Source organism: Eleutherodactylus coqui, chromosome 4 (genome assembly GCF_035609145.1).
Source record: "Eleutherodactylus coqui strain aEleCoq1 chromosome 4, aEleCoq1.hap1, whole genome shotgun sequence".
NCBI classification, from domain to species: Eukaryota; Metazoa; Chordata; class Amphibia; order Anura; family Eleutherodactylidae; genus Eleutherodactylus; species Eleutherodactylus coqui.
In genome coordinates this window covers 265,689,789-265,701,336 of record NC_089840.1, presented here as the reverse complement: position 1 = coordinate 265,701,336, position 11,548 = coordinate 265,689,789, and the positions used below count along the sequence as shown (strand labels likewise).

Below are 11,548 nucleotides of genomic sequence, written 5' to 3'. Positions count from 1 at the left end.
GGTCAGCGAGCGCGGAATCCACAATTCAAATCCGGTCATGTGAGATCAGCCTTATACTCAAGAGCTGCACTCACTATTCTGCTGGTGAAATCACTGTGTACATATATGACTTATCCTATACTGATCCTGAGTTACATCCTGTATTATACTCCAGAGCTGCACTCACTATTCTGCTGGTGGAGTCACTGAGTACATACATTACTTATCCTGTACTGATCCTGAGTTACATCCTGTATTATACTCCAGAGCTGCACTCGCTATTCTGCTGGGGGAGTCACTGTATACATACATTACTTATCCTGTACTGACCCAGAGTTACATCCTGTATTATACTCCAGAGCTGCACTCACTATTCTGCTGGTGGAGTCACTGTGTACATACATTACATTACTTATCCTGTACTGCTCCTGAGTTACATCCTGTATTACACTCCAGAGCTGCACTCACTATTCTGCTGGTGGAGTCACTGTGTACATACATTACTTATCCTGTACTGATCCTGAGTTACATGCTGTATTATACTCCAGAGCTGCACTCACTATTCTGCTAGTGGAGTCACTGTGAACATACATGACTTGTTCTGTACTGATCCTGAGTTAAGGTCCATTTACACACATAAAGTACTAATAGGCACTAATTGCTATTAGTACTTATCAGCTTTATTTGCATGCAAATAAGCTTTTGGGAGCTGTTACAGAACTCTGTAATTGGCTGTATTGTTCAGCCACAGGCTTCCCTTGGACAATTCAGCACCATGGACAGCAGACACAGCCTGCCATCCTGCTAATCAGCTGTTCTGCTGAAGGAGGGTTTTCAAGCAGAACTGAAAACTGTGGTTCATCAGAAAACTGAAAGATGGGCACATTTAGACACAAACATTATCGCTCACAAGATGGCTTTTGAGCGAATTTTGAGCAATAGTCATTGTGTTTTAATGTGGCTTTACATCCTGTATTATACTCCAGAGCTGCACTCACTATTCTGCTGGTGTAGTCACTGTGTACATACATTACTATCCTGTACTGATCCTGAGTTACATCCTGTATTATACCCCAGAGCTGCACTCACTATTCTGCTGGTGGAGTCACTGTAAGCATACATTACTTATCTTGTACTGATCCTGAGTTACATCCTATATTATACTCCGGAGCTGCACTCACTATTCTGCTGGTGGAGTCACTGTGTACATACATTACTTATCCTGTACTGATCCTGAGTTACATCCTGTATTATACTCCAGAGCTGTATTCGCTATTCTGCTGGTGGAATCACTGTGTGCATACATTACTTATCCTGTACTGATCCTGTGTTACATCCTGTATTATACTCCAGAGCTGAACTCACTATTCTGCTGGTGGAGTCACTGTGTACATACATTACTTATCCTATACTGATCCTGAGTTACATCCTGTATTATACTCCAGAGCTGCACTCATTGTTCTGCTGGTGGAGTCACTGTATACATACATTACTTATCCTGTACTGACCCAGAGTTACATCCTGTATTATACTCCAGAGCTGCACTCACTATTCTGCTGGTGGAGTCACTGTGTACATACATTACATTACTTATCCTGTACTTATCCTGAGTTACATGCTGTATTATACTCCAGAGCTGCACTCACTATTCTGCTGGTGGAGTCACTGCGTACATACATTACTTATCCTGTACTGATCCCGAGTTACATCCTGTATTATACTCCAGAGCTGCACTCACTATTCTGCTGGTGGAGTCACTGTGTACATACATTACTTATCCTGTTCTGATCCTGAGTTACATCCTGTATTATCCTTCAGAGCTGTACTCACTATTCTGCTGGTAGAGTCACTGTGTACATACATTAATTAATACTGGTGATAATCTATAGAACAGATGCAGCTGAGGCTGATGGAATGTAGGGAAACTGAGTTTGTCAACTGGTACTACTTATAGGCCTCGTGCAGACGGCCAGGTCGGATCCTGCGGCGAGAATTCTCGCAGCGGGATGCAAGCTGTGCCCCTGCAGTGACCACCACAGCTCACCTCCTCCCGGCGTCTTCTCTACTCTATGTGCCGGCTGCCGCCCAACCGCACATGCGCAGTGCGGAGCCAGCGCGTCATCAGTCATCTGTGAGGCCGGCACAGAAATAGGACATGCCGCGATTTATTTACCGCGCGAGATTTCACACGGTTATTTCACGGCTGTCTTCATAGGACTGCATTATCTAATGCAATCCCATGGCAGCGGGGACAGGCGGAAATTCTGCGGGAAATCCCACTGTGGAATTTCCACCCGTGTGCATTTACCCATAATGATATCATAAAGTTTCCTCATTGGTGTTACATAGGACTGCAGGTTAGCTACGTGAATTGTCTTATCATGTTGCAAGAAACAGTTAAATAAACGCAACTCTACTACATCTGTATATAATAATTGTTTTGCCTAAACACAGCACTCCCCAGTATACATCCTGCACCCAGCAGCAACAATGTATCCACACCAGAGCAACAAGGACAAGGTGGGGGGGAAATGAGATAAAAGACGTCTTCATGAGTGAGATGCGTCTTGAAGAAGAGAAGGTAGAGAGGACATAACGATGGACAGCGCACTGTACGCCGATCTCACCTTGCAGAGTCATGAAGGTCAAAGACAAGCGACCCTGAGAATGGATGGCAAGGCGGACAGCAACGAAGATATGTGAGTGCGCACCCCGACTCTATTGCATAGGGGTCATTCATACCAGTAGCAATTAGTAGTAATTATATATATATATTATTCTCTCTCTCGACGTGTGGTGGTCTGGCTTTGGGGGTATATAAGTTATGCGATAGGCTGCCTGCTCCCATATCACTTGTTATTGTCAGGGGTAAAAGGGGCGAGTTATCAGAGTTACAAGAAGGGATGATTATTGGCTTTCGGGCCAAGTATGGTGGCATTTCTCGAACAAAGGTGTTTGTGAACTGTTCAGGGGCTGCTGTGGTGAAAGTGGGGCAGATGGGATCTTCCAGCAAGACAAGACAGCATGTCACACTGCTAGAAATGTTCGACATTGGTTAGAAGAGCACAACCCAGACTTCCAAGTACTTCCCTGGCCCCCTAATTCCCCAGGCTTGGACCTAATTGAGCATCTCTGGGACCACCTCAACCATCATGTGCGCTGTATGGATCCTCCCCGACCCAGCCTCCAGCAACTGTGGGAAGCACTGCAGTCAGCATGGCTCCAGCTAACTGGGACCACCTACCTGCACCTCACTGAGTCACTCCTAGCCGTCTGCTGTCCGTGTGGCACATGGCGGTTACTCTTGATTAGCTGGTGGTCATAATAATGTGACTCAACTCTGTATAATACGTCACACAAGAGGACGGCTCTTTTTTTGGAGGGGGGGATTATATAAGGAGACAATATCTGCAGGTAATAAATACCGTATAATCTGTGATTGGCTATTTGTAACAATTGATGTTTAGGAGACGCGATATATAGCGCAATTCTTTATATACTTTCCCCCCCCCCCTCCATAAGTACAGACCACCGTGCCTATCAGGTGGCATTTATAATACTGGGGTCTTATGTGAGAGCTTTGGTGCTCTCACGGTCATCAGGCCCTAGAAGCAGCTGCTACTTGCCCATCGCTGCCCCCTACATGTACAGACCATTATTACTACAGAGTCTTGTATCCGCCTCTCTTCTGCTCTTTCCCAGGAGCTGCACATCCAAGAAGAACGTGAGATGTTCCTTTTCTCAATGGCTCCTGGTGGGATCGCTACTCCTGCTCCTCATCTGTGTCGCTCTCACAGCTGCCATGTTCCCTTATTGTAAGGTTAAAAATGTGAATTCTGTAAATTTCCGATCCTCCAGCGCTTGTTTTCCATGGGAGATCTTGCATCGCTGCTGCCGCCGGCCCGGATGTGATGTGAGAGCAGATCGGACATGCTGCAATTAGTTTCCTGCATCGCATCTCGGGGTTCATATTTGTCCGTCTGGCAATGCACAAATCTCGTGCGATTTTGACGCCCGTGTGAAGGCGGCCTTAAGAAATGCCCAGCCGATATACGTCATCTCTCTCTGCAGGGGGAGGAGGCTGGAAGAGCCAGGAGCAGTGCTCTGAGCTCCCGCCCCCTCTCTGCCTCCTCTCTGCCCCTCTGCACTATTTGCAATGAGGAGAGGCGGGATGGGGGCGGGGCTAATTCTCCCTACTTAGCACCGCCTCATCCAGCCTCCTTTCATTGCAAATAGTGCAGAGGGGCGGAGAGGAGGCAGAGAGGGGGCGGTAGCTCAGTTCCTGCTCCTGGCTCTTCCATCCTCCCCCCCCCCTGCAGATGAGGACACCGTATATCGGCCGGCGTGAAAACCGAGCTGATATACGGTCGTCTGAATCCAGCCTTATACAGCTAATTTAAAAAATACTTTTGCTTTCTGGAAACCATCAACAAGTTGCTTCTGACGCATCTCATGTCTGTCTATTTAGTTGACACAGTGAAGCGCTTTTCACGCCAGGTGATGCTAATTTTAAGCAAAAACGCATTGACCAGGCAGCAAAAAAAAAAAAACTATTTAAAAACCGCACATTCGCAAGAGCGAAATCAGGCTGAAGTTTCTTAGCCCCATATCGCACGTTCTGGATATTAGAATTCTATGGCGCCGCTGAAAACCGGTCCACTCTGTTGGATATACCACAAAGCAGTCGCAGTCATGCTGCTAAACTCCCTCCCACCTCCCTTCTCCAGCCGCTGTCATTGCCTCCCATAGGAGCCCATGCAGCAGCTGCTGTATGGCGGCCCAAAAGATAGTTCCGGGACTATCTTTTGGGGCCGTCGTGGGAATACGGCCATGGAATCCAATGCATCAGATCACAGCATATATCGGCCGACTGTGAAAATGGCGGGCCGATATCTGCTTGTGGGAAAGAGCCCTTAATGGGAGCTACGGAAGCAGCCCTGCGCTAAGCGCCCAGCTGTTTTTGGTAGATGATCGGAACGGGGCTTTAAGGGTTTTGCCATCTTGACCTTTAAAAGCCAAGATTGAAATCCCACTTTAATGTCTCTACAAGCAGCCTGAATTATCGTAGAAAAGTCCTGATCAGCACAAAATAAAGTAAGAACAATTAACAGCAGCTAACCTGCTTGATGATGGTTTCCAGCCATCAAAAAAGGCAAAAATAAACTGCCCTATAAATGAGCATATAGTATAGCTGCATTCCACCTACATTAGCCTTCTATTATCTGAAATAACAGATAACAGCGAGCAATAGCTTGCAAGTGTCTACACGGCCAATGTAATATTAATGGCGGTCAGGCTATAAATACATATATGATGTTTCTTTCTATGTGTAATCAGATTTGCAGGTTGGTTCTCATCTGCGCAGGGCTGAGGAGGAGGTGGAGACTCTACGTACGAACAGCAGCCATTGGCTGGATGAGTTGGAAATGGCGCAGGAATATGGACTTTTAGTGCAAAAGAATCTGTCCTCCGTACAGCGAGAATATCGCTCATTGCACGAAGTCATATTACCGCGTCTGTTGTATAACCAGACCCAGCGGCGGAAGGAGCTGACGGCCATAGAGCGCCAGCGCCAAGAACTACGCCTCAACCTGAGCAAACTGCAAGAAGAGTACAGATCCTTGAGGGAGAAGAACATTCTTGTCCCCTGGAGCAGCGAGCTGCTAATGAGCTGTACTGGCGTAGGCCAGGAGTCAGGTACCGCTATTATTACCGTATGCAATTACCAGCCTGACCACAAGGTGTCACTGTTATCAGCCCCAATGAGGCTGGGTTCACATGCGCGTGTTTGCAGATTTTGCATGCTTAATACGCAGTGAATAGAACCCATTGATTTCAATGGGTTTGTTCACGTGTACGCAGCATGCTCTATTTTTGTGTGTATCATGCGTGAAAGTACCGTATAATAAACTTAATTGCCCATTGAAATGAAGGGGAGCATGCATGCAGTTTTTTTTCTGCGCGTACAAATATGGAGTGCATGCGTACTAAAAAAAAGGCAAATATGCACATAAACATGCAATGCCAAGCGCACAAAAACACTGCGCAAATGCACTTGTAAATGCCCTTATGCCCGTGTGATTGAGCCATAAGGAATATATACTGTGGGGGCTACAGAGAGGCTTATATTACTGTGGGGAATAGTATTTTCTAGAGTACGCCATGGAGGAATGGAGTGATTACTGTGTCAGGGACATGGAGAGAAGCTTTAGAGGTAGTTTTTGGAGAATGTACTGGAAGAAGTCTTCATGGTGGTCTGGGTCAGATAAGGAGTAGGGCCTTATTGGAGGATGGAGGAAAGGCGAGCAGCTGCATCCATAGAGACGGAGCATCAGATTTGGGTCACTTTAGGAGAGCAGAGTAACAGGCGAGTCTAAGTTTTTGTTATTCTTTAAGACACAAAAAAAAGTTAGGGGGGGGGGGTTGCCTTTAAGACACGTTTGCACTGTGCCCACCAAGATAGTAAGAGGGCCCTGAATCCAGGATCTCCAACTTCCATATGAAACCTCTGACAGTTATGACATAATAGATAGGAGGGGGTGATCTGATAATCCTTCACTCCTTCCTTCAGGTCTCAGTCTTGCACCTATTTTCTTTACTTGCAGCCATTTTGTGCCCCTTTTGCCCCCCGGGGTGGAGGGTCTTTGAGCTGTCTTGCTACCTGTTGTCAGAAGATGCTCAAAATTGGGAGGAGAGTCTGTCCTGGTGCCGGATGAAGGGCGGGTACCTGGCTGTGATCAATGATGAGGATGAACAGGTATAATATGCTGAGATAGGACAAGCCCAAGGTAACCTGCCGTGGGGCCCCCATAACAGTATAAGCCATAGGGCCCCGAAACTGTGTGCTCAAGATACTGTGCCGCCATAAAAGTGCCAGCAGCAGTGCCCACATAAAAGAATAGTGTCAACCTTACAGTGCCAGCCACACTGAGCCTATCAACATAAGAGTGCCAGACACTGTACTTCCAAAATAGTGCCACATATAGTGCCAGACGCATCAATATTAGATGCCCGTAATGCCCACTAACGATCACTTCCCGTAGCATGGTGGTCCTCTAGGCTATGCCCATCCCAGAGTGGTGACATCCAGGGCTTCTCCGTACCCACCACAATTGGTTATATCGTTCTGTGGTCACCAATCATTATGCCACCTCTTCTAGTGCCAGCTTCTCATTTATACCATATCTGCCATCTTTCATCCAGGATTTCCTGGAGGGCTTTCTGAATGACACCGCCTGGATTGGACTCTCAGACCATCGTAGAGAAGGGAACTGGCGCTGGGTGGATGAGACACCGTATGAGTCTACAACGTGGTGAGAAGCCGCCCCCGATAACCAGGGTTTCCTTCTAATACCCATATCAGAATGCGTGTATACTGAATGGTCACTTTATTAGAGACCCCCATCTAGTAGCGTGTTAAATGTTCTTTGCCATTCAGAATGGCAGCAATTCCTTGTGGCGTCTGTTCACAGCTATCAGAGGAGCCAGGATATGACCATTATACCCCATCCGTGCTGAGTAATGGGCACTCGTGTGTTCGGACATGTTAGTTGGAGCACCAGCCTTGTATTTGACTGTTCCTGACTGCACAATGCCAGTTGGTCAGAATGAATCCTGACATCCTCCTCCGACCCCTTTCTGTGAGGAGTCGTTTCTGTCCACAGGATCCCCTTTTGCTGGATGTTCTTGCTCAATCTTGCCATTCTTGGTATACTCTCTACTCCATTACATGAGCAAACCTGACGTTGATATCCTGACTCCAGGGAGACTAAGGAGAGATAACTGGTCACACAGATCGCAGGGATTTTCCCATCTAATGTGGATTCACACGGAAAACTTGTCACTTGATTTTACAGGGAAGCTCCAAACATGAGCAGGCCAGGGTCTCTAATAAAGTGGACAGTCAGTTTATGTAAAATTACCTACCTATTACTAAGCTTGAGTTAAATCCTGCATTGTACTCCAGAGCTGCACTCACTATTCTGCTGGTGGAGTCACTGTATACATACATTACTTATCCTGCACTGATCCAGAGTTATATCCTGTATTATACCCCAGAGCTGCACTCACTATTCTGCTGGTGGAGTCACTGTGTACATATATTACTTATCCTGTACTGATCCTGAGTTACACCCTGTATTATACTCCAGAGCTGCACTCACTGTTCTGCTGGTGGAGTCACTGTGTACATACATTACTTATCCTGTACTGATCCTGAGTTACATCCTGTATTATACTCCAGAGCTGCACTCACTATTATGCTAGTGGAGTCACTCTTTACATACATTACTTATCCTGTACTGATCCTGAGTTACATTCTGTATTATACTCCAGAGCTGCACTCACTATTCTGCTGGTGGAGTCACCGTGTACATACATTACTTATCCTGTACTGATCCTGAGTTACATCCTGTATTATACTCCAGAGCTGCACTCACTATTCTGCTGGTGGAGTCACCGTGTACATACATTACTTATCCTGTACTGATCCTGAGTTACATTCTGTATTATACCCCAGAGCTGCACTCACTATTCTGCTGGTGGAGTCACTGTGTACATACATTACTTATCGTGTATTGATCCTGAGTTACATCCTGTATTATACCCCAGAGCTGCACTCCCTATTCTGTTGGGGGAGTCACTGTATACATACATTACTTATCCTGTATTATACTCCAGAGCTGCACTCACTATTCTGCTGGTGGAGTCACTGTGTACATACATTACTTATCCAGTACTGATCCTGAGTTACATCTTGTATTATACTCCAGAGCTGCACTCACTATTCTGCTGGTGGAGTCACTGTGTACATACATTACTTATCCAGTACTGATCCTGCGTTACATCTTGTATTATATTCCAGAGCTGCACTCACTATTCTGCTGGTGGAGTCACTGTGTACATACATTACTTATCCTGTACTGATCCTGCGTTACATCTTGTATTATACTCCAGAGCTGCACTCACTATTCTGCTGGTGGAGTCAGGCAGTTTTTAGTCATTTCTGCATCTGTGTAACCTGGGTGACAACCAGTGTAGCCGCCATCACTCTCTCGCTGAGGTTGTCATCCAACTTTCTTAGACACGTGTCTAGTTATGTAGCAGTGAGGGCGTAGCTGGCTGTACAATTAGCCATGTTTGCCATTCAGGAGTCTGGGAAAGCCGTGTACTGAGAGAATCTATTATTTCGAGGGACTGTGTGTCCCGGATAAGGACCCGTGGGCAGCAGCAGATTATAGTTTATGCTCCAGTACTCTCCAGTTTGAGGGACACTTTCTCCCTGTCCCTCAGACTATTTCTATGTATGTTGATTTTTTTCCCTTCATTACCTGTATCAGTTCTCACCACCAGGTGGTGCTATAGTCTATTCATTAATAACTGCAGCTTGTTGCACCACCTAATGGCCAGAACTGGTAGTAACATATGGCAATTATTACAGATTTGCAAAACCTTCAGCCACCAGCGAACACAAGTAGCACACATGGATGCTGGCACTGTATTCTTGTCCTACAATGTCTAGCGCTATAGCGCCCCCTGGAGATTGGTGCTGTGTACTTCCCACCGGTGACCCTTCTTCCTCCTTCCTGTGTCTCTGCAGGTTTTGGCAGCCTGATCAGCCGGATAACGATGGCGATGAGGATTGTGTTTCGTTGTCTCCTGCCTCTAAATGCAGCGACGACAAGTGTGGCGAGAAATACACGAGTGCCTGCGAGCGCCGCGCCGAGCGTCTTACTCTGAATGGGAGCGTCCTCAGTAACTGACCCCCAAACTGCAGGGTGCAAGAACAAGGCCGACCCTTCTCCGGACCCTACAACCTCAACTTAGAAGTAGATGAAGAATCAGCAGAGAGTAGAATAAAGTATTTGTGCCGTTCCAGGTGGTGGTGATATATGGCGCGGCGGTGACAGAGAGGCGGAGCCAGTCATTTTTATTTAAAAAAACACTTTTATTGAACTGCGACTTTGCGGTTGGCTTTCCGCTCCACAGGAGGGCGGTGATACTTCGCAAGGATAATGTTATGCAGCGTTCGGCCTCCGGACCGAAGCTGCGAGCGACTGCGAATAATACAGACCTTCTCTCACTCACTGATCTGCCCATTTTCATCCGTAACACTGCTTACTTTTTTCCGGAGGTCTGCGGCGCCCTAATATCGCGGCCTCCACACGCCGTAGTTACCGTTTGCAGATAATGTAGAGCATCTCACATGTACACGTAAATCCAGAGCTCCGCCTCCTTACAGACTCCATGCACCGATACGTACATCGTATACAGCCGCCATAGATCTCTTCCTCATCACAGCTTCTCTTTGGCGCGTCGCGCCTCCGTAAATAGAATTTAACTCTCCCTGGGAATTAACCCCTGCATTACCAGCATACAAACATAATTAACTTATTGCTTACACAAAACTACCAGTCAGTTAACCCCCACATGACCAGTACACCCATCACCTATGTCCAGCATAGTCCGTGCACATAATTAGTCATTAGAGACCGGTCTCACTTCATTTACTTCAGGACCAAGTCATTGCTGGTAGGGAGCCTCCCTCTCCTTCCACGCAGTCTTTGTCTTTTGGCCCTGGTCATCAGGCCCTTCCTTCATCAGGCGTGCGCTCCTCCCTAACATGGTGACAGCGCTCCAGCCACCAGTCTAGTACGGCTGCTACCATGTACTCTGCCCGTCTGCTGCCAGCCCCCTTAGGCTGGGTACACACAGGGCGGATTTGCCGCGTACATTCCGTCCGGAATTTCGCCGCGGCAAATCCGCCTGTGGCCACTAATCCCAGGGTTAGCCAGTCATGTGGACGAGATTTCTCAGAAATCTCGTCCACACAGGATGGCGAATCAGACACTGCAAAGCCGTCGCTGCGGTGCGGATTCGCTGGCCGCAGCATGTCCATTTTTTTTATTCCGCTGCGGCCGCGCTCTCCTCTATGGGAGCGCCAGCCGCAATGAAAAAGCAAGCAGCCGGGCCGCTTCAAAACCCGCAGCTAAGTGCCACCGGTTTTGAAGCAGTGCTTTCCCGGCGGAAATCTCGTGGTTTCTTTCGCTGTGGCCAAACCGCGAGATTTCCGCCGGGATTCCGGAGTGTGAGAACCCAGCCTTAAAGTCCAGTCCTTGTGTGTGCCACGTGGCAGCACACACTGCTACTATCCCCACTGCCTGCAGTGATGCCAGTTAGAGGTTTATATTCCAGGTGCTTATGGCGCCAAAGTTTTCCAAACGTAGGGGAGGGGGTCGGGCTACGTAATTGTGAATAATGTTTTGTGCACAAGTGAGCACATTTTCTCCCATGCCTTCGCATGAACCTCCTTACATTGATTTCAAGGAAACTGTCAGCATGGAGGTATGTATAAGGCCTCATTCACATGGGTGTAATACGCAGTAAATAGAAGCCATTGTTTTCAATGGGTTCAGTCACACCTGCTTATTTTTCACACATTTTTCAGTTCCGTGAAAAAATACGCAGCATGTCCTATTTTGATGAACACTACTGTTCTGGTTTTATGAAGATGTATAATTAAGCGTTCTGCAACTTTCTGATATACTCTGCGTCTCAATTACTCACCACT

At 47.1% G+C, this 11,548-nt stretch overlaps 1 protein-coding gene across 1 annotated transcript; it reads left to right on the top strand.

Moving 5' to 3' along the window:
• The first annotated feature begins 2,458 nt into the window (after positions 1-2,458).
• On the top strand, positions 2,459-9,891 carry LOC136624935 (C-type lectin domain family 10 member A-like). The gene is made up of 6 exons (XM_066598869.1): positions 2,459-2,678; positions 3,682-3,794; positions 5,317-5,676; positions 6,585-6,736; positions 7,183-7,292; positions 9,578-9,891. The coding sequence occupies exons 1-6, from the start codon at positions 2,578-2,580 to the stop codon at positions 9,738-9,740; spliced, it is 999 nt and encodes a 332-aa protein (XP_066454966.1). The 5' UTR covers positions 2,459-2,577; the 3' UTR covers positions 9,741-9,891.
• The last annotated feature ends 1,657 nt before the right edge of the window (positions 9,892-11,548 follow it).

Coding starts and splice junctions, on each gene's coding strand:
- LOC136624935 (XM_066598869.1), top strand. CDS start 2,578: ATGGACAGCGCACTGTACGCCGATCTCACCTTGCAGAGTCATGAAGGT. Junction 2,679..3,681: donor GCGGACAGCAACGAAGATAT/GTGAGTGCGCAC, acceptor GCTCTTTCCCAG/GAGCTGCACATCCAAGAAGA. Junction 7,293..9,577: donor CCGTATGAGTCTACAACGTG/GTGAGAAGCCGC, acceptor GTGTCTCTGCAG/GTTTTGGCAGCCTGATCAGC.